Here is a 26,211-nt window from a genome sequence, read left to right as displayed (position 1 = left end):
TTAGCCAGTTGAAAATGAAGTTGCTTTCTGCAAGCCCATAACACCTGTGAAAAAGAAAAAGCTGTTTCTCCTGACAGATCAAAGACATACAAAATTCCAGAATTTTCTCCACAGTTTCTGTACGCAGAGTATATATTCAATTATATAAACATAATTTTATCCTTACAGATGAGGAATCTTAGTTGTCCTGAGTCCTGGGCAATTGAACAAATCATTTGGTAATCAATGAAAATTAATGTGTTTATATAGGCAAGCATCAATTTTCTATCGTTGCAGGTTTATGGAGTGTTAGCGAGCTGGTTTTTAATAATAAGTTTTGCAGTCTGTAAAAAATAAATGCTTATATCACCCTCACCAGAGAGCTGCAATGAAGGGACTATCAAATGTATGACTACTGTGTCATTCAGCTGCTATCCATGATTAAACAACTTGTCTAGTTCATAAATTCTTCTTGTCACACTACGAATCCTACGCTATGCAAGCAGCTCCGTTTGGGATCTGAGTTCTTTCACAGTAGCCACTGCATATTTCAAGATCATCTTCTGGGAGTATCTGCCCAAAATGATGCACCAGCTAGAGCAGAGCAGATGAGTGTTATCATCCTCTTTTACAGGGAATAAATTAAGACACCAGAGATTAATTAACATACCTGTGATCGCTCTGGAGCTGGAAATTAAAGCATAGTTTTCCAAGTCCTACTATAGTGATTTAATCACCAAACCATCAATTTCAGAGTCAGTGCTGTTGAAAGGGGTATTTGTAAAAAAGGAGGAAGAGTGTAGTGGGACCGCAGGATGTAGAGGAGTCTCATCATAGCCATTGTGCACTGACTATTTTAACTTTGCCTTCTGCTGCCAAAGGAGAAAGTAGCAATCAGTCAGTACTTTAAACAGGGGTGAAGCATCTTGACATTTCCCTTGTACACCAAATTCTGGAACTCCTTATACTCAGTAAAAGATTAAGAAAAACAGACCACTTTCCCTACGTAAATGAAACAAATGTCAAACCTTGTCTTTGCTCAAATAAGAGAAGAGAGTGTGTTCTCTCCTAATTTTGGTGAGATCTACACAGGAATTGTGTCATGTGCTGTCAGCTCCATTGACAGCCATGAATGTACCAGGTATGTACCAGAATGTACCAGAATGTACCATGAATGTACCAGAACCAGGTAGAGCAGGTGTGGCTTATGGCCAAAGGTTTCAAGCAGTTCAGAAATGCTGGAATGGGTGGTTTGTTGTGGAGGTGACTTCTTGCCTTCCTCCTGGGGAAATTCCTGCTAATGTCAACATGAGCACTCACAGTAGTAAAAGGTGCAGAATTTGGCAAGTGATTAGAAGACAAAATGGCAAAGAACAACAGGTAGTGTCACTTAGCAATGTTTTCTGGCTTTATCTGATGTTTCCGAGATTTTCTTCCCCTTTAAAATTGTTGTTATCCACTTGCTCGATAGCATTGCAGCATTTAAATATTGCTGAAAACGAGTCATGCTGAACCAAACCTTGGGGCTTAAAAACACCCATGTCCTGTTGCTTAATGTGCCCACATAGGCTTTTTGTAAGGACAGCTAGCATAGAAAAGGGCCTCTGAAATAAAATCTAAGCATTTGAGCCTCACTTACCACCGGTTTCTGCTGAAGGAATGGTCTCATTTGTGCTGAACTGCCAAAATAAGCAGTTCCCCCACCAGACAAACTGTTAGCAGTGCAAACTACAGCACCTGGCCCATAGATGTGAACTTCACAAGTAACTCTCCTGGTGTCCTTTTGTATTGCACTGGCCAAAAATCTGCTATTACATCAATTAAAAATAGCAGCAGAAATTGAGAAATAATGAGGTTTTGGAGAAGTTGATAGGTGATTTGTGATGACTGACACATATCACTGAGTTTCACAGACACGGCAAGAATAAACTGCTGTGGTTATATAGCCTGCTTTTCCCTAAGTCTTCTCTCCATTCATTGCTATTTTAGACAGTTGTAGGGAAAGGGTTCAGATGTCCAAACTTTACTTATTTACATCCCACTTCTCATTAAAGGGTTCCAAAGGCTAACTTACGTTGCCATGAGGAACATATACCTCTCCTTTGCGATGCATTTGTACTGTTTCATTTCTGTTCTTTCTATAGGTAGTCCTAAGCAAGAATAAAGTTACTTCTTAACCATCCTTTTGCACAACTAAATACATTCAGCTCCTTAAATCTGACTCTTTGGATGGAGAGTGTTTTCCAGAGTTCATCATACTTATGGATCTTCTCTGCATCCTTCCCAATTCGTAAATGTTTCTTGAGTAGTTTTAAAGCAGGATATATAATTCCAGCAGCAACTATCCACCTGTTGAGGAAGCAAAAGTAAAGGCTCCCTGTACTTACAACTGAGGTTTCCACTCTTTATAGGCAGTGGTGTTAGTCCAATTTTGGCCCCATTTTTGCTGTCAGAAATTACAGGCAGCTGTTTGTCTAGAAGAAGGCATGGATGTTTTTTCAGTGACACTGATTCCCAGATAAGACTCCCCTTTAAGTACAAACCTGCCTTTTCACAGTGGAGATGTTCCATTATCCATGCTGAAAAGTATGCTGCCCCCTTACATCTACATCACTGAGCAATGCACATCACTTTGTTACAGTAAACCACCCCTTTATTATTCATGAGTTCCCAAACTGTAGTTAGTCAAGCTTTATGAGAAATGATTTTATGTTTTCTTTCAGATAAATGAAAGAAATAATTTAATATTACAACATCAAAAATGATCCTTGCTTTAGAAACACCTGCAAATTACATTTTCAGATCTCCCAGTTCACTATTTTGTAAACATCTGTAATTTTGTCCTAATTTCTTAGTCAAAATGCCATGCAGAACATGCAGAACAAAGCCAGGGAGCTTACAGAAGTCTTTTAAACCAGCACCTTTATCTCACTCAACTGCAATCAAAATCTCTCTTTTTCTCTTATCTAGCTAGCATGGTTTTGTTTTTAACCTTTTTGACTGGTGCTGCTCACGTTACTTGCTTCAAATGAGTCTTGTAACAGCCTTTCAGTTGTTATGCTCAGGACTGATATCAGCCCAGAGTTCATTTACCACTTTTGCTCTTCTTTTTTCCCTACAGTCCTTTGAAACTTCCTTGTTGTTTCAAAAGTCATCAGGAATTAAACATCAGCCAACTGTTTTAAAAATCTTGGTAGGGATTAAACCAAAACTCCCACTCTGAGCCAAGAATGAAGGAATGAGCCAAGGTGTGGATTCTGTTTCTAACTATAATCGCTGAGTTTTGTAACATCTGGTAAACAACTTAAGGGAAGGCTGTCCTGGCTTTATATCCCATGTTCATACTTGGGCTATAATGTTCTGTCTTAGACCCAAAAATAACCTTCTGCTTTAGGAGGCAGAAGTGCATGCACTCTAAGGTGTTTAACGACCCTTCTTCCTATTTAAGACAAAGATAAGTAGAACTAAAAGGCACTGGATTAAAAAAACCCCCAGATTTATTTTATTTCCTTCAGATAAACCAATATTATCAGCTAAGCTGCTTCTACTATATTGGGTAAGTTTGTGCCCACTCATTTTGTACACAGGACTTCCACACAGCAGCAAAGGAAAGACAAGGTGTTTTATCAAATGGCAAGCAATGAGAACTGCCAGGAAAACAGCGTGGGAGCTATAGTATCTGATCTTCCTGTGGTTTACAGGGACCAGATTACAACCAAACCCCTTTTATTTTCTCTATTTTTGTCACATTGACAAGCATAGACACCAGTACAAGTCCCAGTGAAATTGTACTCTAACACTGATAAATTAATGCCTGCCACAGTGGGCAGGACGATAAATTAGCAAGCAAATGAGCTTAAGAGAAAGACTGTTGAATACATTTGCCTAAATAACTCCTGCTCTGGCCACACTGCATGATTCTATTCCCTGGGAAGCAGTTCAGCCAGTTCTTAAACTCTTCAGCTAAGGCATGAGATCAGAAGGCGAGGGAGGGCTAATTTTTGGCTTTCTAAAAGAAAAATAAAAAAACCCCAAGCATCATGCCAAGTTTGCATATTATTTTTTTTTTTGTTCTTGGTCACTGCTGTTTTCAGAAAGCATTTGGAGAAAGGCAGAATGGGCAGGTGGTTGTTTTCTCCTACAGAGGAACTGGAGAGCAGGGCTCTCCAGGGCTGCAGACATGTCAGCAAACCAGGATGTGCTGCAGGATCCCTCAGTCAGCCTCACCTGGGTGTGGCATATACAAAACCCAACAGGTAAAACTATTAGGAAAGGGGAAGGAGAGTTGCTATGAGACATTCTGCCCAGGAACTTTTGCTAACTCCTCAAAACATAAAACTATAATGCACTGGAGTAGGACTTATTTGAATAGGCTTGCTGCCATGTGGCATGTTTATAACCCATATTTATAGTCAAAATATCAGTGAAATACTAGACAAAAGCTGTTTAAAACCTGTGGCTCTTTGACCTGGAACATTTTATTTTCTTGCCCTTGGCAAGGTTTGCTGAAGGCTCAGCCATGCCTTGGGCAGACAGTTGTTGTCCTGCCTCACCTGTGCCCCGACAGAGAGGAGTGGCATAGATGTCACTTTTCCCTGAGGCCTCCCAAGCCACTGGCACTGTCCTGAAAGAAACCTGGTACCCTGACTGGTGGCACTGGTGCACAGACACCACACAAGCTGCCTTGCCTGCTATTTTTCACATGACTGCAGAATGCAAAGTCTTTAATCAGAACGGGGGGGCTCCTTTGATTGGGCCCCGTGAAACCCAGATAAACGGGGAAGGTATTAATCGCTGCATGAGCGCGACTGAGCAAGTACATTTTGTTATTTGTTCCAGTGAGTTGTATAATCCTGCTTCCCAGTCATCCAAATAGGATTTAGCATTGTCAACATGTTTTTCGTAATAGGATGATGCTATGAATTCATGTCTATGCAAGACTGGAAAGCCAGATTACATGCCTCAGGAGACTATATATTGGTCTGTCAGGGAAATCTGGTTTTTTTAATGAAAAGGACACAGCCTTGAGGCCATCTTAGACTGTGTGATGGTGTGCCCCATATTAGACCCCTCACAAACTTTGGAAGAACCACCCAAGTAGAGCAGTATATAAGTGTTTTGTTTTGTTTCATTTTTAAAAAAGTTTCAGCTGTTTCTTTTCTAAAAGAAATAGTACATTAAGACTACCTAACACCCAGTAACCCTCCTGTTAATTCAGAAACATGCAATACTAAATACAGGTTGGTACATCTCCCCCTTCAGAAAGAGCATCTTTAGTAAGTGCTGCTTTGCCAGGTTTCAGGTGTTATTCTGTGACATTTTTACTGATATGCCCTGCAATTACACCCCTTCAGAGGAGGAGCTGTTGCTTCTCATTAGCAAAAAATTTGGAACATATTGTGAGCGCATGTTCTAGTCTCTTGCCACAATACCAGTGTAAGGGGACCCTGGGCTGATCATGAACCACTTGTGCATTTTGACAGGAATAAGATATTATTAATCGAAGCATCATCACACTACAGAAGTCACATTTCACCAGCCCTCCTGAAGCCTTTCTAGCTCTCTAAAATTACATGTTTGAGGAGCCTGTGCAGCTGCAACTGGAGGGGAGGGAGCAGAACACATTTCTTTGCTGGCCTGCCTGGCAGTGTTGGCATGTGCTACCATGTGCCAGAGCTCCATAGGATGAGGAAATTCTGACAGAGCTGATTTTTCAACTCAAAAGACCATATGCAGCTTGCAGGGCCTCAGTGAACCCCACTTCACTGATATTTTGTGTGTGAGTCCCTAGTTTCAGCTAGAACTGGGGGGGGTGTTTTTTAAACATCATCTACAAAGAGAAATGTGTTGCTGCACATCAACATACCCTTTCTCTCAGAGCTGTGCATGGAAGGAACACAGAAGGTAAAAAGAGTTGAAAATTTTGGTCATGCATCATTCCTATTTGCATTGCTAATAGTAAGGTTCTGACAAAGGATGATGAATTGTGAGAGGCTTTGCATGATACATGAATATGTCTCTGTGAGCTTCTATAGTCTTGGGTAACCCATGTCTGCTTCCTATCCCCGTGTTTTCTTATTATTATTTTATAATACTTAATATATAATATATTACATGTTAAATTATATAATATGCTACATGGCAATAGTGATCAAAAGAATAAGTGTTCTTACTTCTACTCTCACTTGCATGCTTTCAGGAAGATTAGAAGGTCATGAAATCATAGAGTAGTTTGGGTTGAAGGGGATCTTAGAGACTGTCTACTTCCAATCCCCCTGCCATGGGCAGGGATACCTTGTAGAAGATCAGGTTGCTCAAAGCCCCACCTGGCCTTGGACACTTCAGGAATGAGCCAGCCACAGCTCCTGTGCCAGTGCCAAAGGGCTGAGCCTGTTTGTGTTCATTTTGTGTGTGCGGGACTAGCAGAAGTATCACTCTACTCTTCTTTTCTCAGCCTGAGCTTGACGAGTGCAGAAAGAGGACTTTCTTGGCATTGCAGTCTGCACAGACCACGGTGGCAGCCTGATTGCTCACTCAGCTCTTAGTACATGGACTTGAATCCTTACTTGACTGCCTCAGCTCTTCCGTTTTGACCTGCCTCACCTTCTATATAGGATAGGGGAAATGATGCACAGGGTGGGAACAAAATGTTACCATGCTCTCTTATCCCTCCAAGTGGCTCATTATTGACAGTGTGAGTGATGTAAAGGAGTCCTGGCTCACAGTGATTTCAAATTCAGATGTGTGCTGAGCATGGAAGCAGCAAGAGCCAACTGTAAAAGGTAGAATGATGCCTTCTCTGTTTGCTACTTGGTATTAAGACGAGGAGACAGAATAATCTTTAGTGGCAAAAAAGAATGAAGAGTGATACTCTAGGACCTGATCATTGATTTAACAGGAACAGATTGTACTTTCATATTTACATGTACAGACAAAGACCAGCAGAAAAGAGACAGACTAATTCAAGCCCTTAAGAAATACAAGAAGGATCTTGTACATGGTCTTCCTGCCTCACCATTCAAGTCCAGAAGTGTTTCTCCAAGCCAGCAGAAGGTATGTGATGTTTGACAGCATAGGACCTGTCACAAAGGTGGCACTGAGCCACGTGAAAAAGTCCATTTTCCCCTTAGTTAGCTGTGCTTTGTGGTGTGGGGAGTGCATGTAGCACAGCAGTTACGGGCAGGTTTGTTCAGTGTGGCTTTTTATAGTCTAGTCAAGCAGAGATAATATTTGAGTCTCAGTTTTGCCACCTGGCAGTTGTCATCCCATTGAATTGTTTCTGTCCCTGCATGGCTACAGTGAAAGGTATCCATGTTATGGCTGCGTGTATGTAACTATGTTCAAGAGAAAATATTTTCAGAGAAAGAAATCCCAATATTTTTCTCTGTGTTCCCACACTTAACATTGTTTTACATTGTTCCCTGAATTTAGAATGTTACTTTTTAGTAAAACCAAGACCCTAAAGTAATTAATCCTATTTCTACATATTCTGCCAGATACCAGAAACTGTACAATCTTTTATTAATGTAAGTAGACCTGTTCTTCACCAAGTTCTGCCAGTGGATCTCATCTCAACAGACAAATTCTTGCAAAACATTTCATCCTACCATTGTCCAGAGTCTCTCTGGGTAAAAAATTCCTAGGCAGACCATATTTAGATTGTAAAACCTTCTACAGTTTGAGAATCCCATGGGTTTACCACTAGATTCTCAATGATATTGTTTACTAACACCATCCAGTTGAAATGTGCAATTTTTTGATTTGTAAAATCTTGTTCCCAGTGAGATGAACAGCAAAACAATAGGTTACAATTTCACCTGTGGTATTTGTGAGGAAAACACTGACTCTGTTTGACTTCAAACTCATGAGATGAAGCCGTGCTCACATGTGCACAGGCACACAAGGAGAGGGAACAGAAGGTGCCATTGAAGAAGGTCTGTGAGACTGCCATGGAGTCATCAATTCCACAGGCGATAATGCAAAACGTCCAAGGAAGAAAAAAGTCTCCTGTTCTTCCTCTGTGAGCCCTGGCAAGCAAAACGGGATTTCTGTAATTTCCCGACACTACTCATCATTAGAAATTTCAACTTAGTAAAGGAAGGAAAAGGAAATGAGGAAAAGGACTGGTTTGTTAGCTCAAGCACAGTGGCAAGATGGCTTTACTTCTAAGCGTGGTTCCCAGAACTGAACAAGTCATTTACACCACTTAAAAGCAATTGAGCCAGTTTGAAAACAGTTTCTTAAAATTCCTCCTGTGTGAGCTAATTTGTAGGAAATAGTGTCTTTAGCAAATTCTCATGTAATTTTCCTGTCAGTTTTGTTCTTTAACTTACAGACAAACTGGGCACTGTTGGAAAATGGTCACCCATTGTCTGGTCAGAGCAGCTATCCCAGGACAAAGAGAGAGCAGCCTCTCTCTGTATCATGTCAGAAGTTCGCTTCAAGGACCCTGATGCTGGCTGCTGCTGCAAGAAAGACTATCCCAAATACTGCTCCATGTGCTTTGCCTCAGACTCCAGTTCACAGCCCCAGTGCCCACAGATCATCTGCTTCACCACTCCTGCAGCCTCACATGACTTTGCGCAGTCACAACAAGAAGAAGGCATTTCAAAACTCTGTTCATAAAACCTACTCTGGGGACCTCCTTGACAAATATGCAATTTAATTTACAGAAAAGAAGCAGTGTTTTACTCCTCGGGTCTTAAAGACATCCCATCAACCTTTTCTTGTAAAATACAAATATTATAATCCTCCTTCCAGAAAAAGGAGCCCTCCCTGGGCAGACCATCACTTAAATCAGCAGACATCAAAAACAAAAAGAGAGAAGGCTTGCACAGGTACTGACATCAATGCTAAAAGTTATGCAATTTTTTTTTCAAACATATCATTTGAATCATAACTGTTTCTCACTGTGCCTTTAATCTTTCAGATTTTTAGAGGATGCACATATGAGACCACATTCTACTCACTTTCCTCAGCAGCCAGTTGAGGTTAGTGTACCTAGTGAGTTACAAAGAAAAAAGGGCAGAAAACACTGCTCATACACAAAAGTTATCCTGGTTACGTGGAAATGAAATGGATAATGGATTCAGTGGCTTTGGGGAATATATGTTAAGAGCAAAACCAAAATATTCTACTATCTTATGAGAAGTGACTAAGGTTGCAATTGGGAAATCCAGTATGCAGGTCTGGATAGGGTCAACAGACATCTGTGAATAAAACAGGAACAGCTAAAGCGACTGGTCTCTCTGAGAAACACAAATGAGACCCTGTGTGATGTGGAAAACTGTGTCCCAACACAAATCTGCTCTTCTGAAAGCAGAGCTCTTTCCTATTTGACTGAACTCCTGCTTTTTTGATTGGTTTACAGCCTTTCATTCCAAATAGTGACTCGGAGCCCAGAAATGTCCAGACAAAGTGCTATTCACTCAGTCTACTGTCACTACTGTAGAATGCCATGCAAGATTTTGCAGTTCATTAGTCATCTGGATTTTCAAGATGAATGATGGATTGATTTAGTGACTTTTATACACTTAAAAATAAGGGCTGCTTAGCAATAGCCAAAGCCATGCATGATAGAGAAGTTTTGTATAATTCCTTGGCACACATGCCCCTTTACAGAAGCCATGCTGAATTTCTGCACATCTCAGCCAAGGAACCACAGGGCATGATTTGTGATAGCCCTGTGCTTGATAGTACTATTTCAATCATTGTTCCAACCACCAAAACCTTCATTTAACAATATTAGCAAGAGAAGTTCCTATTCTCATTTGATGATGCCACAGCAAAAGATAATTTTGATATCAATCTGATTTTCTAAGTCCTCTTTCAAAAACACAAATGTATTTTGCATGTCCTTCTAAAGAAAATGCTGTTGTAGTGTATGGAATCTGCAAAGATTTTCAATTTTGACAGAAATTCTGGTTTTCTTTATAGCATTTGCACAATTTCTCTCAGGTTATACAAGCTGATTTCCATTTCTCTAACATGAATCTACCCAATAATATTACTTTTTCATTATTTACATGAGTGACTGACACCCAAGATGTTTATTTCACACGAGCTGGGATGTGATGTAGTTGTGATTTCGATACGCTATGAAATCAGATGATTTTCCCTGGTACTCTGAGTGGAAATACATAATGATAATACAAAGATGATTAAACAAATTCTTTACTTTTTTCTCCTTTTCCTTTTTGTGGCAGAACCATGAATTGTGGAGTCAGGATTCTGAAATGCCACTTTCTCCAGGATTACAGCTTGAAGAAGTGTAAGTCATATGTTTGTCCCTTTTCACTATTTCTAAGTTTCATGACAAAATATTAAAGCAGAAATCCAGTGGAAAATTGAAAACATGACACAAGAGCCTATTACCAATGATTGCATACAGTGAGTAGAGGGATTCTATTGGGAATAAAGGATTCAGCTACTTGCTTGGGAAATGTGGGATCAGAAAGCTGGAAGAGCTTTTCTGGGTCATGTCCTCTTACCATAGGCAAGGTAAATATGTTAAGACTAATTAATAAAAACAATATTAAAAGTAATTTATCTTCTGATACCTACACTTTGTTCATTGGAACCATTTTTAACTGATTATTCACAAAAGGCATAGATATTCTTAATTAATGAAATTAATGGATTAGAATATTTTGGGAGCTGATAGAAAGAATTATCAAAATCAGACATTTTAAAATTTATAAGCCTGAACAGTAAAAAATGAAGACTAGTAAATAGATTTAGCACTTTTGTTTAGGTTGGCAAAAGTCTTTCTTTGAGTTAGTTTAATTACTCTAAAACTGCTGCCTCTTTAGATGGTATCATAAACCTTATTTGTATTCTGTGTATGTTAGATACTGACAGTTTTGTGTTTGTACAGAGAAGAAGAGTACCTTTGTTTTCTCCAGGATCTTACAAATGATATTTTGATTAGAAGTTGTTACCAAAAAGAGTAAGTGCTTTGCCTTTAATATTTATTCCTTTGAGTAACAAAATTTTCACACATCAGTATACATAATTGGTGGTTTTAATGAGAGCAAAGTGTAACTCTGATTCAGTTTAATTTGATGAATACTTTTGTGACTGCACTGTATGGGAGTCATGATTTAAACTGAGTACCTGAACAGAAAATATTCTCAGCCAGCCTCGTATTTCCCACTGACTTCTAGTAGAAATATGGAAATATCATATTCACTGGCCCTGTTCTCAAGATCATTCCCTTCTACAGGATGGTGATGGATATTATTGTTACAACACTCATTCCAGTTCCCAGCCAAACTTGAGCTAGCAACCCATGGAGCTACAATGGGTCTTCCCTAGCAAAGTTCATCAGAGCAAGATTCTGTGTTTAGAGTTCTTCCTCCCTCCTATAAAAGCAAAATAAATAACTGCAATGATTGCATTCTTTAGGATATGTGCAGTCTCAAGTTAATGATTCACACATAAAGGTCAGAGCCAAACACACTTCATGCTGATGGTGTCTAACTGCAGCAACCTTTTCTGGGCTCATGTTCTGTACATTCTAATAGTAATCCAGCACATTTCTAATCTCTAGAGAGCTGTGATAAACCACATGTGTGTTTATAGCCCTGCTAAAAGTGACAACATTTTGTCCCCCTTTCCTATGCAATTTCTAACTGGGAGAAACTCTTTTTTGATAGAGGATTTTACCTTAAGTTTTAAGTGCTTTGATGCTAGAGAGGTGCCAACCCCCCAAATCAATCCAGCTTAGCCTGACACCACGATATTTCTCTTTCAATTTAGAGGATTTAAGTTAAAATCCTTAAGTCCCTTTTAAAAGAAAACAAGTGGCCATTGGCACAAGTACTAGGTTTGTTTCCTGAGCAATCAGTTAAAGGTAATAGCTCCCCTCCTTTCTGCTAGGTATTTTGGTTTTCAGACAAACATAAGGCCCAAATTACAAGTGAATTTTCTGGATACACTGGGAGGAACAGTAGCAGATTTGAAAGACACTAATTCATTTACATTGAAAAAAGGTCACAAAGTATGATGCCAGCCCATACATAGAGTTAAAGAAAAGATAAGGGCGTGTCTGTGTGTTTGTGTCCCTGCTCAGGCCTGCAGGGTGAGAGGATTGCTCTGCTGGCTTTAGAGGGAGGTGGTTTAGATGCTGTGCACTCCTCCCTCAAAAATAAAATTTACTAAAATTATGTGAAAAATAATCCATTGTGTTCTCAGGTTGTCTCTAATAACAGGACTTAATTTCTCTACTGAAGAAAAGTGAACAATCAATAATACCCTTTCATTTTTAATCAGAAGATGAATTTCTAAATAGGTTTTGTGTCTAACTAGGAAAGAAATACAACTAGTGGCCTTAGCTACCCTGCTGCTACAGGAATTATATGATGGACACATTTTAAAGTCTCCATTTATTTAGGCCAGTATTCTACAGATAAAATCATGAATGCCCTCCCAATTCTATATACAGTATAAAACCAAATTCTAATATATAGTCTAAAACCAAACCAGCTCTGATGAGCCCTCCAGCTCATTGCAGATATTGCTGAAAATGCAACCATTGGGTTAGATTTAATTGAGTTATGATTGCAGAACCTGGAGACCTAATTTCCCTAGTCAGGTAGGTCTTTATTTTTACCATTTCACACATCTTTTGCTCATAGCTGATCATGGCTATGAAAAAAATTACTGAGAGAACTTTCTGAAGACATCTCCCTTTCCCTAGTACACTTATTAACCAAACCATGAGCGCGGAAGTCCAACCTTTAGTGTTTCCGTTAGAAGTTACTGAAAAGGAGACCCAAGAGCAAAGAGATCATGCAAATGACCTTCAGAATCTAAAAAGTGCTGGCTAGAGGTAGTTCCAAAGCCCTCTTTGAGTAGCACCATATCCTGGACAAAGGAAAAAGAGCTATAAATGAATCTAGGAGGCTGCTTGCAGTACTGCCCAGCACCCCAGTACCTGCAGCATTTTCACCTAGTCGATGTGGTGGGACAGAACTTGGCAATAGCAAGGGAGACTTAGGCCCCACCAAAACACAGGGGGGGACTACTGCATTGCGATGGGCAGCACCAGTACTCCTGTATTTTTATTAAAAGTGGAAGGAAAAATTGGAATTACATATATGAAAGTCTTTCCCTAACACAGTTCCTGCCAAACAGCAGGCACTTGGGATGAGAATAACCAAAAACCTTAAAATGTTTAAGATTTTAGTTTTTAAATCCACTTACAGGCAGATGGGGAGGAGATGGAGCAAAAGTGGAAAGTTGGGATGGTGTGATCTGAAAAACAGGCTGAGTAGTTATTTTTCATTTTGAAAGTATATGGACCTTGAACAGTTGAGGTTTTTTGCACTGATGTTCTTTTTTCTTTTTTTTTAAGGGCATTAGAAGATGTATTTCAAATGCACGTTAAAAGTAAGAGGCATAACCTTGATGAGGTGAGCAAAAAACATCTAATATTAAATATTCTGTCACCTCCAGTGGAAATGTTGTACATCAAGGGAGAGCAACAATTTATGGCAGATTGATGACCACGCAATTTTAATAAAAAGCAAGGAGAAAGTCCCTCTACCAAAGCAGCAGTAAGGGTGTTTTCCATGGAGGGCTGGTTTTCTGTACATTTTTGTGTCTTGCTCTCATAATGTTTCTAAAAGATAAATAATGTAGTTAGCATGCAGAATGACTTTAATTACATAAAACCTGTTCACTATGAATGTTTGCTGCTGCACTTTTTTGCTGTGACTGCTATTTTCTGGAGTAGACCAGCAAAATAGACTTGGATGCTGTGACTAGATCCAGTAAGAAGACTTTGTGTTTTAATAGCTTGCATTTAGGAGTTTGGTCACCAGAGCCGAATGTAAAACTCTTAAGTCCAACATTAAGGCTCCCCAGGTAGTGTCTGCTGAGAATTATACACCTCAAAATGCTTATCTGGACATCTCCCACGCTGAGAGGGAAGGGGCCTGTGGAGAGACAATAGGAAATGCCAGGCACAAATACATGGCCACAGTCCTGTCTCTCCTGTCTGCAAGTCTGGCACCTTATCTAGGATGAGCAAAAGCACATTTCCCTGTGCTAATCCAGGGTTTAGAGGCCTCTCCTGAGAGCAGGGCTTATAACTGCCCTTTGAAAAAATTGGAAAGAAGACACTGTTTTCCTTTGAAAAGTCATTTGCAGAGGAAGTGGCATTAGTGGTGTTGCCATTGTCTTTGCTGTTATCCCAGACTGGTTGAAGCATTTGCCCATGAAACAGGGAAGGCAGACTCCAAAGGCTGAGAAGACCCAAGTCCAACACCTCATAAGCAGACTCAGGTGGGAACATTTCTGAGGAAATGGCAGAGTGTGGCTTTTAAACAAGCTACCTTGGTTTGTTTCTGCAAATTTATAACCATTTACAATTATACTTCCTTCAACACTAGGCATGTGGGAGTTGCACACATGATTTGCACATTGAATAAACAACAATCAAAGGAATTATAAAATAATTAGAATGCAGAATGTTATTTTGTCTTTCAAAGTGCTACAATTAGAGAGGTGGTGTTTTGGTAACTGTTTAGTTGCTGGACTGACAGGCAGTAGGTGGAAAAAGTGTTTAGGGAATTATCTGAGTTGAAATTAGTGAAATTTAGTCAGTTTTGTGGGAAAAAAATTAGCAGCTGCACCTCAGTTTGAGAGGATATGTATTTTACATCTGACTAGAGGATGCTGAGCATATTTGTACGGTCAACTGTTGCCTTAGAGATAGAGCTGAGGAACCTTTAGCAGGAAACTGAAGGTAGATGATTGCTTCCAGAAGGATGAGTTTGTAAGCAGTAGCAGATTTCTGCTACGTCCCACTGTAACATGTTTGATGTCTAGGACTTGTTCTGCACCTGAGTAGAGCTTAAGCCTGGTATCTTCCCCTTCAAAGATACTGACTAAAGATTTTAAAGAAATTCAGAAAAAAGGAATAAAATTGGCCAAGAACCGATTTAAAGATTAGTGTTAATCACATATTTGCATGTTTAGCCATGCATCAATGAAAGGAAAAGGAACCAAACTGCCTCTGTATAATAGAAGAACACAGCTGCCACAGGAGAAAGAAGTGTTCTTTGGAAAGGTTAAACAAGAAGTGTAAGTAGAACTTACACCAAGAGAAGTGAGCAGTGACATGTATTAGACCAGGCACAGTTCCCACAAGAAAAGTAATGGAAGCTGAATCACTGTGAGGCTTTTAAATGCCAAGTGAATTGGCCAGTGGATGGAAATGAATTCCATAGCTAGTGGACTTTTGTCCTGCAAAAGTATATTTTTCTCTTTTATTTTGATGTCTTCAAATCAAATTGTTTTTATTTCCTATCACTGCTTTCTGGGCCAGACAGACAAAATAAGAAGACGGAAACACAGGTCTTTGAAATGTCTCCTTTTCACCCATATTGGATACCGGCCAAATTGTTATTTGGGTACTTCCTTCTCTGGGATCTGCTCTTCTGTGTATTTGCTATCCAAAACCAACACATCCCTCTCCAAGTTCCTGCTGGCATTTGCTCCAGGACAATGTCTGAGATCTGTTCCCTGAAACAACCTCACTTAGGTCTACTGCTAGTTAAACATCTTGAGGGTGCTTAAACCCACCCAAATGTGTTGCCTAACCCACCATTCATGTTTGTCCACACACCATACCCAAGCAATCCTCACCACTTACTAGGGAATTCATGTCTCTAGTACCTGCAGCCTCTCCTCCAGCTTTGAGAAAAAGTACCATTACTCTTCCGGGGAGAAGGTCACACACTCCATGGGATGTTATGTGGGGACTGAGGGAAAGAAGAATGCAATTAGTTGCATTAAGAAACAGATAACTGCAGAGCGGGGAAGAAGAGCGTGGAGAAAAATATAGGAAACACGTGGAGTTAAGAAAGTGTCTCAACGACAAAAGCCTTTAGAAATGACTATCATCTTCACCTTTGGTGCTATTCTCCACATGCCTGCATGGCACAGTTATTGCTGTAAAGGGGCCACAGAGGGCACTTCCACCAAGGTAATTTTCAATTTGATTCATCAAGGTATGTCAGATGAGCAATATATTTTTTTTTCTTTAGGACATGCAATTTCAAATAGCATGCCCAGGAGAAAGCATGCACCAGTCCTTCCACCAAAATTTATTTCTGCTGTTCACACTGTTTCACTGCCTCTGCAGACTGCATTCAGTGGTCTGCTCAGAAGTCTTCAGCTGAGGGCTTGTTTCACCTGCCCAGCCCAGGATATTCAAATATTCTTTTCTGGTTTTTCCAACAAATTTTCACAGAGGAAACAGGTTCCCCCATTTTCTGTAGTAATGAAATGATCTCTACTCAGGAAAGCTTGTGAAAATTGTGAATTTTTATCTAGCCACTTGCTCAAATCCAGCATCAGACAGTTTTATACCTTTAGAAGTGCAAGGATGACATATTGGCTGCAGAATCTGATCCATACTTAGATACATTTTGAGAAGCCATAATTCCATAAAAAATATTTCCTTTAGAAAGAAATAAATGCTGGTCCTTGCTAAGAGGTACAAGTAAAAGGGTGGCTCATATAATCCAGGAAAGTGCAAAACGTGTCTCCTGGGCTTGAAATAGCCACTGGAATGGGTCTGTAAGTGCATCATTTCAGGAAATTGATGGGAAACCAACACAGCACCTGCAGGGGTGAGGGATGCAGTGCCCATCAGTCTTCCAATGGGCAAACTGTTCCAAGTAACTTATTTCTGGGAATTTTATCATATAAAGCCAAAAGCTTCTGAAGATACAAAGTAATACCTTACACTTGTTTTATGCCTTTGCTTTTAGGAGGATCATAAAGTGTTCATTTTCAAAAAAATACAGTGTAATGACACCAAAAGCTTTATCTCAGATGAGGGCAAGATGGAAGACATCTGATAAATGGCACCCAGCAGTGTTACCAAACATTTCAGAACAGGAACATAGAACAGCACAGGCAACTGCACACCACAGTGGTGTGGAAGCTGAAAAGCCTTTTTTTTCAACCAAATAAAATAATTTCATTTGATTACTGTGCAAGTATGGCCTCAGTGATAAGACCTGGCAGAAAGCGTCATAGGGTCTTTCACAGCCATTAGTGGAAAGGTCTATTTTTACATTTCTAAGGCAAAAAAATCCCCTCTTTTTGATGTACCACACCCCAGCACTATCTTGAGTCACGCTGGAGCAGACACAGGAGAAAGCAACTCTGCTTAATCCCTGGCACTATCTCCTACGTGTTCTTTGCCCTTCCCTTCTCCAAGTGCGGTACCCTTTCTACTTAGCCCATCATGCCTCATGGGATTGCCTAAGGAGGAGACACATCACAAATGACTGTGGTTTGGGATGCTAATGCAATAATTAGTGGTTTAATCATCAAAGTGAATAAGCAACTTACCAACAGTCCCTTTCAGCCCTGTGCACTGTTACCATTTAAATACAGCATTTTGTAATGGACCATAATTAGATACTGCACATGGGAAAGTTTATAAAGTAAACCAGTAAAAATGAAAATGATTGCTCTGAGATGAGCACAGGACCCAAGTTTATTCTTCTCACAACAGAAAATGTCAGTGATCCGGTGTGTGGAAACTTTCTTCCAAACCAGTACTGACCCAGTGGCCCCATCACAGGCAGAAGGGGAAATGTCCTGTGAAACAAGTTCTCTTACCCATGTGACTTAAAGTAGGATATTCTATCTTGGCAAAGTCTTAGAAATTCCAGCATGAATAGTTTAATTTCAATTTCTTAAATTTCTTCTGAAGTTTCAACTGGATGTATTAATTTCTGGCTGTTTATACATTTCACATGCACATTCAATTGCCTGGGGTGGCAAATACCCTTTTCTTCAAGTTGCCTATGTAAACCAGAGTTTCCAAACATGAAGACAACTGTAAAACTGGACAAGTACCATACAAACATGATCCATCCTTCTACCAGGGGACACGTGTAGCCTTATAAGGCTGAAATAGAGAAACACATGGGGTCACAACAAAGTATTTTAAAAAGCATCTGTTTTGCTCCAATGAATTCTGGATATTCAAGCTGGTGTCTTAACCTATGGGGAACCTGTGCACATGGTAGGCATAACCTTAGACTACATGCAGTCCCAAGCTATGATGTATCAATCTCCCACATTTTTGTCACACAGAAAAGATAAATTTGCTTCTACTTTATGCAATGTGTTCCATGGAGTTCTACTCCATGGGAGCTTCCTGCAGGCAAGGCACTTCCCATTGAAGACACCCCACCAAAAGAGGGGGGATAAAGGTGAGAGCCAAGTGCTTTCTAGCAGTCACCTGCACTGTAGGTACCCTAAAGACAACCCTGTGAAGGCACAGAAGTACCACAGACAATGCTCAGGCACTGCTCATGCTGCAACAGCTGTGACCTGGAAAAGAGGTGCTTGTTTCCAGCTTTTTCTGGTATTTAGTGTAGATGGAAACTGCATCTTCCAGAATGGGATTTTCCAGGAGAATTTAGCTAAAAGATAGATGATCTGGACTGAAAAATTTCTTGCAAATGGAAGACAAAGTTTCTGGGACTACTTGAGTGAGCTAGAGGAAATAAATGAATGAGGTAGTGGGGACAAAAGTAAAACACCTACTTAACTGAAACCTCATTTCAGTAGTTTTCTCCAGTTAATTAAGTATTGAGGAAAATGGATGCAGAAAGTACATTTTAAAGCAATCAAGTACTGCCAGAAATCAAACCAGCAATTTGAAAAGAGAACAACACTGCTCTCTGGCATCTGACAAAATAAGATATTTGACAGGGAACAATATGTGCAGTACTGGTTAATTGGGAAGCGAGGAGAAGAATAATCATAGCTGCATTACTGAATTTATAGAAGTGTCTCCAGTGTACCACAGGGACGATGCGAATTTGTGGAATCCTCCTGCCTGCTACAGCAAGCCAGCAATCACTTACATTCCCATCAACATTTTTTTCAATGTACCCTAGACAGCAATGCAGAAATAGCAACTGTGGTGGTTGAGCCCAGGAGAATTGCCTTTAAAATGACTGTAAAATCCCCCAGTTCCCTCTGCTGATGAAGAGATACTGGATAAGAAACAAGTGGGGACGAATTAACACTTGGTCTCCTTTGTTAGAGCTCATAAGAGCAGGGTGCAACGCTTTCCCAGGTATCTGGGTATGGAATATGGCTATTCCAGCAGCAGTCCTAAAACAGGACTGTGTGTTTTTTCAAAGCATCAGCTTTAGAGCAAAGACAAGACTTTAGTTTCCCCATCTTTTAGTTCTAAGCTGTAGCTGAACACCATGTGAACTTAACCCGTAAACTCAGCTACATTTTGGAAGCTCTGGCAGAGCATTCAAGGCTATATTTTCTTCCCTGCACTGACCTTTCATTTTTTAACTTGTCATTTTAAGTACATTAAAATGATGCTTTCAACACAAGAGTGCTACTTTGTCAAAGAAGTCAGCAATGGGGATGGAGACACCTAAGCAAACCAATCATTTGGTACCCTTCTGACTCACACTTAAAACAGTGTAAGGGGATGTGCACTTAATGGGAGATTCTTATTTAGATTCTTTGATATAAACCAATACTTTCATGTGTAACTGCCTGTCTTAGCAATACATTTGTTGACCTGAAGATAACATCAGGAGCCAGACACCAAACACTTAGATAAAAAGAGAAGAAAAAGAGCAGCTAACCAAGTTAAAGAAGCAGCTAAGCAAGTAGGAGATCCAGAAATCACAAAATAGATTCTTTCCTCTGTAATCGCTCGTAAGAAATTGAAGAGAAAGAAAAATCCCATAGGATGAAGTATCAGTCTTCTCCATTACTACTTTTAACCTCCATGATCAGAATCTAAGATAATTACATTAGTCCAAAGTTAAGGTAATCCAAACTATGCTCCCCTCAGAAGAACTAAAATCTTCAATCCCTCAGTGCCAGGCAGTGCCTAAAACCACACATAAGTTTAAGTATCAACAACAGTGCTGAAAACAGAGTATTTTTCAACTTGGGGTCAAAAGAATACAGAACACTTCCCTTTCTTTATACTGGGAAAAAAAAAAAATCAAAGCAGGCACTGACCACAGTTAATAACTTCCAAATTCCCATTTTGCCTCTAAAAGAAGAAAAAAATCAGTAGTCAGATGTGGATACACAGTCTTCATGAAAAAGTCAATCTTCCTTCACAAGATCAAATGTATTTACACTGTATTTTATGTGGTACTCAGCAGGCCACTTAAATAAAGGAGCCCTGAAATAAAGGAACCTCTGTATCCAGCACAGAGCAGATTCTCACTGAGCTTCCATCTGTTTAATTTATGAAGCAGAGTAGCAGAAAAGCAAAATACAAAGAGCTGCTGATTTTTCTATGTACCCATCAGACCTTTCACTGAAATATTTCAACAGCTGTATTGTCAACAGAGATCATGATTTGTCTGCTGTTAAAAAAGCTTCCAGGAATAAAACCATGCAAAAAGCCAAACAGATTTAGCTATTTTATAGCTACATCCTGTTTTCCTATGTTCCACAGAGTTTCTGAACTCTACACTAAAATAAGTGCTCGGGTGTGCATATAAGTGTGTCAGAGAACGTACACACATACACATATATAATATATATATTATATATATACAGAGATAATCTCCTATCTCCTGTCCCTGGAGCTATAGACAGACTAGTCCATATATCAAGCAAACCTACAACATTGCCTTTGAATACTACTACTGCAGTGTGCTTTCACCACAGTCCACCTTGCGTTCAGTTGTCAACATCGTTAAGAAGTTCAAATAGCTGTTTTCAATAGCTGTTTTCTGCAGAAAATTACCATCAGCCTTTTGTAATTTATGGCTATTTATGACAAGATAGCAGAAGCAGAGGGAGGTGGAATCATTTTAAGGGTTAGACAGCTGAAGTCTTGAACAGAAAGAACAAGGATCAGGCACCTGAAACTAGTTCTGGGAAAAATCTGGAGTGTACTCCAGCACTGGGCCACAGAGTGGCACTGGTTTTTTTCCTACAGTGTTTACCTTGTTCAGCAGCGTTAACCTGTGTAAAAGGAATTTGTTTGTCATGTGCTGTACAGAGAAGATCCCCACAGGAGCATGTTGCACTTTTCTCTGTCATCACGTTCAAGGTTTTAGGGCGCTATCACTCTGTTGTCCAATACACACTTCTGAGACCAGACACATTTGGATTCATCACTGCTCCTCCTGGTATTTTTCTTTCTGTTTAAAAGTGTATTAATTTGCATCAACTGTAGGGCACACCAACAAAATTAGCTGGAGAGTGAGATTCTTCTTTCAGCTCCATCTCTCCCTCCCACCGGCCGTCACTGGAAGGGCAGACTGTTCCAAGTGGTCCCGCTGTGAGCCAGCAAATTTAGAAATGGCAGCACTGCCCCCAAGGGTGGAGCTGCAGGGCAGTGCAGAGAACTCCTGATCTCCTCTGCAGCCAAGTGGGCTCCACAAGTCCAGGCAAGATCTGACCTGGGAACATTTTAAATTCTGACACCTGAGAGATCAGTTCAAACATTGGCCCTTAATAATAATAATAATAATAATCCTGAGCAGCAGACAAACAAATCTCCTTTTATGTTTTTCTTTCATTACTAGGTAAAAATGAGAAGAATATTTCAAACTCTGAAGAAAGAGCTGAACATCACAAACCACCCAGACCCTTCCATCAGCTGTGGGGGAACATGGCAGAAGGATGCCAGCATTCCTGCAACATGCTTTTAACTTACAACTTGGGGCATTTCAGGGAGCATGCAAAACCACTTGGGACAGCAAACTACATTTTACACCAATTACAATGTAAACCTTGGGTAAACAGGAAAGTCAAAAAGAGATCCAGCTAATGCATCTTCCTGTGATGTAACACAGTATTACTATGGCAACAACTGGGTTAGCATGCTAAGAGCAATAGCAGAGCACCAAAGAGATTTTTACAGGGACTTTCACAATCAGAATAGAAAGCCACATACAAGTACCTTTCCATTCATTACAGAGGGCTGACAAAATACATCCTATGCAATAATACTAGGAAATCTGATTAAGTACTTTTTTTTCCTCTGCATGCTTGATATACAGATAGGTTGGAAATTATGTTCCTGATACAGCTTCCCTATGTAAGTTGTGACCTGAAGTCTCATCAGTTTGCAACAGAATGTAGAATATTAAGTCCCACTTTGAAGAGATTTAGGCATTAATCTAAGATGTCTTTAAAATCTTAACCTATGTCAAAAAGCTGAGATTACCCAGTACTCCAACACATACTAGTTGCTAAAAAAACCTAGTCATTGTAACCTTTCAAAATGCAAACATTTTACATTAATGAAATCTAAAGGCTTATAAAATACAAATGCGGCCGAGTAGGAAAATATGTAACAACTGAAGTCTCAGTGCTTTCTTTTACTGATGATAGTCACTTCTTTCATTATAGCATAGTTGTTCAAACTCGTCTGGTTAAGATTAGACAGTTTTCTAAAGATAGATGTTTTTTCCACACTCTTCTCCAAGTGGGACACTTTTCAAGGCATCAGATTAAAATAGAAAAACAGCAGTTTTGTTTGGGTTTTTTCTATTGTCGGCCAGCAAAGCCTCTTCATACCCATGCTTCTACCTCAAGAGACTTAATTTTTTTAAAATTTCCATAATTCCACAGATGATCCTTCAGTAATTTCAAGATACAAAATTTGGTCTGAAATAATTTAGCTTTTATGAGCCACTTTGTCAGTACCCTGACAGAAGATGAGGCAAGAAAATGCATCCTTTGAGATGGGCCCCTTTTAGTCTCTCTGGAAGATGTCTTTAGGCATAGTGCCACAATGATAATTTTAATTACCTAACATTTGAGTTAACAAACAACTTGAGATGTTTAAGAAAAAGCCACAAGATCTACTGCTATGACCCCAAGCACAGGTATTATCTAGTTACTGAAGGATAACTTGCGTGGCAAGATTTTGTTCTTTTCAACAAGGAAAAAGACATGTATTTGTTTGATTCTGTTAAACACGTGATACAAATGTTGAATTTTTTTAAAGATTTTTTTGTTACACTGATGAATAGATGATTTGTTCTCCTAAACTGCATTCTGACAGACAATACTGTAAGAAAGGCAGAATAATGGTGTGTATGTATATGTAAAAAGAGAAAACCACTCTGCTTTGAGTGTAAAACTAATCTTGATGTAGAAGGTATCATTATACTTCAAAAGTTCTTGAAACAGAAGTATTGTCTCTTATTTTAAGGAATCTTTTCCAAGGAGTAGAAAACATTATTACACACGTTTTGAAAGGAGAAACATCTTTCTGACAAAATAACAACAATGTGAAAATGCCTATCTGCTGTGCACCTTGGAGCCTTAGGGCACTACTGCTCATGTATAGGAGCCTGATTTCCCTAATACCTGGCCAGGCAAGGTGAGCATAAGCAATATGAACTATCTGAAACTCGTTTCTGTTTAGTTGGATAATGACTGATGGAGTTGATGTTACCTTTTTCTATAGTGTTAAGTTGGTTTATGCTACTGAGCAAGCCCAGTTACACCTTTGAGATCCACAAGCTGGGGTGAGCATTTTTGTAACAAAGCATCCTAAATTCAAGTGCATTATCATGAACTGGATGGGGTTATTCTCTTGTATTGATTCTTACATGGTATTTCCAGATAAGTCACTGTCTTTTGATATCTCAGAGAAGATTTTTCTTGAATGAAAAGGAGGTAACTCAGGGCATTCCATACAGATATTTCTTGACACCTGACCATTTCCCAACACATCCACTCTCCTTACATCAAGTACAGGTCTTCAATGATGTTCATAGAGACAGATTTGAGGTTAAGCATTGTTGAGGTAAAGGGTGACCTGCAGAGGAGCAGCAGCCAGCCATTGCTGGTAGAAAAAGAACAAATTTGTTGTTACAGGGTCCATTCTGGCCTGGTACGAAGTGCTCACCCCCATCTTGCAGAGGAGTACGGGCTAGCCAAGAGCCGTTTGGCAAATGTGAGGATCAACAGAAGACCCTCAGCTACAGAAGTACATTGTCAGATGCTTAGATTCGGGGAAACAGACAGTCCTCTTTGGCTTTGTTTGAATCATGTCTCACCCCTACTTGCACAGTATTATTACACCAGGAAGAAGGGATAAGAGAGAGAGAGAGAGAGAGCAACGAATGAGAGAAGTGAAGGGAAAAAGGGAACGAGAAAGAGAGAGCAACGAACGAATGAAGGGAAAAAGGGCAAAAAAGGGAACGAGAAAAAGAGCACAACGAACAAGTGCTTGGGAAAACGTGGGAAGAAGGGAACGAGAAAAAGCGCAACGAACGAGTGCTTGGGAAAACGGGAAGAAGGGAACGAGAAAAAGACCGCAATGAACGAGGGAAGGGAAAAAGGCAGAAGAAGGTAATGAGAAAGAGCGCAACGAACGAGTGAAGGGGAAAAGGGGGAAGAAGGGAACGACAAAAAGAGCGCAATGAATGAGTGCAGGAGAAAAATTGGGAAGAAGGGAACGAGAAAAAGAGTGCAACGAACGAGTGCAGGGAAAACGGAGGAAGAAGGGAACGAGAAATACAGCACAACGAGCGAGTGCGGAGGAAAAGTGGGAAGAAGGGAACGAGAAAAAGAGCGAGCAACAAAGGAGTGAAGGGAAAAAGGCCAAAGAAGGTAATGAGAAAGAGCACAACAAACGAGTGCGGGGAAAACGGGGGAAGAAGGGAACGAGAAAAAGAGCGCAATGAACGAGTGCTTGGGAAGAGTGGGAAGAAGGGAACGAGAAAAAGAGCACAACGAATGAGTGAAGGGAAAAAGTGGGAAGAAGGGAACGAGAAAGAGCGCAACGAAGGAGTGCGGGGAAAACAGAGGAAGAAGGGAACGAGAAAAAGAGCACAACGAACGAGTGAAGGGAAAAAGGCGGAAGAAGGGAACGAGAAAAAGAGCATAATGAACGAGTGAAGGGAAAAAGGCGGAAGAAGGGAACGAGAAAAAGAGCACAATGAACGAGTGCGGGGGGAAAAGTGGGAAGAAGGGAACGAGAAAAAGAGCACAACGAACGAGTGAAGGGGAAAAGTGGGACGAAGGGAACGAGAAAAAGCGCAACGAACGAGTGCGGGGAAAACGGAGGAAGAAGGGAACGAGAAAAAGCGCAACGAACGAGTGAAGGGAAAAAGGCGGAAGAAGGGAACGAGAAAAAGAGCGCAACAAACGAGTTAAGGGAAAAAGGGGGAAGAAGGGAACGAGAAAAAGAGCGCAACGAACGAGGGAAGGGAAAAAGGCAGAAGAAAGGAATGAGAAAGAGCACAACAAATGAGTGCGGGGGAAAACGGGCGAAGAAGAGATTGAGAAAAAAAGCGCAACAAACAAGTGAAGGAGAAAAGGGGGAAGAAGGGAACGAGAAAGAGCGCAACGAACGAGTGCAGGGCAAAATGGGGGAAGAAGGGAACGAGAAAGAGTGCAACGAACAAGTGTGGGGGAAACAGCAGAAGAAGGGAATGAGAAAGAGCACAATGAACGAGTGTGGGTGAAACGGGGGAAGAAAGGAACAAGAAAGAGCGCAACGAATGAGTGAAGCGAAAAAGGGGGAAGAAGAGGACGAGAAAGAGAGCGCAACGAATTTGAGAAGGGGAACGGGGGAAGAAGGGAACGAGAAAGAGAGAGCAAGGAATGAGAAAAGCGAAAAAGCAGGAAGAAGTGAATGAGAAAGAGAGATCATTGAACGAGAGAAGGGGTAAGGGGGAAGAAGGGAATGAGTAAGAGAGAGCCCTGTGCACTGGATTCACTTTCTAGCTGGTTCTATATTTTTCGTCTTGCACCTAGTACCTAAGCCACTGCTTCCTTTTCAATCATCCAATAGTGTTTGCCACATTTTTCCTGTAAACTAGTATTTTTAGATATTTAGGTGAGTTTATTTTCCATTTGTAAATCAATGATTGGTACACATTTAAAATGACAACAATTAACTACATGGCAACATGTGGGCACTTTTTCTATGGCTTATTTTTTTAACAGATTTATAAAGAAGTATTTACAGAAAATTCTACAATCATAATTCTACAATTACATCTAAAAGTAGGTTGTAGCCAGGTGGGGGTCCGTTTCTTCTCCCAGGTAACAAGTAACAGGACAAGAGGACACAGACAAGCTGCACCAGGGGAGGTTTAGGCTGAACATTAGGAAGAAATTCTTCACAGAAAGAGTGATTGGTCATTGGAGTGGGCTGCTCTGGGAGGTGGTGGAGTCACCATCTCTGGAGGTGTTTAAGAAAAGACTGGATGAGGCACTCAG

At 40.2% G+C, this 26,211-nt stretch overlaps 1 protein-coding gene across 1 annotated transcript in view; it reads left to right on the top strand.

Annotated features, from left to right (window-relative positions):
- LOC116441276 (spermatogenesis-associated protein 7 homolog) overlaps nt 1-22,372 on the top strand; it is a 34,970-nt gene extending 12,598 nt beyond the window's left edge. Inside the window, 8 exon segments of the mRNA XM_032102986.1 lie at nt 6,911-7,032; nt 8,315-8,747; nt 8,750-8,816; nt 8,909-8,969; nt 10,185-10,249; nt 10,856-10,927; nt 13,337-13,394; nt 21,549-22,372. Coding sequence (XP_031958877.1) covers nt 6,911-7,032; nt 8,315-8,747; nt 8,750-8,816; nt 8,909-8,969; nt 10,185-10,249; nt 10,856-10,927; nt 13,337-13,394; nt 21,549-21,674 — 1,004 coding nt within the window. The 3' untranslated portion in view covers nt 21,675-22,372.
- Nucleotides 22,373-26,211: the final 3,839 nt, after the last annotated feature.

Source organism: Corvus moneduloides, chromosome 3, assembly GCF_009650955.1.
Source record: "Corvus moneduloides isolate bCorMon1 chromosome 3, bCorMon1.pri, whole genome shotgun sequence".
Classification (NCBI taxonomy): Eukaryota; Metazoa; Chordata; class Aves; order Passeriformes; family Corvidae; genus Corvus; species Corvus moneduloides.
The sequence above is the reverse complement of the archived record's forward strand: the minus strand, read 5'-3'. Positions and strand labels throughout refer to the sequence as shown.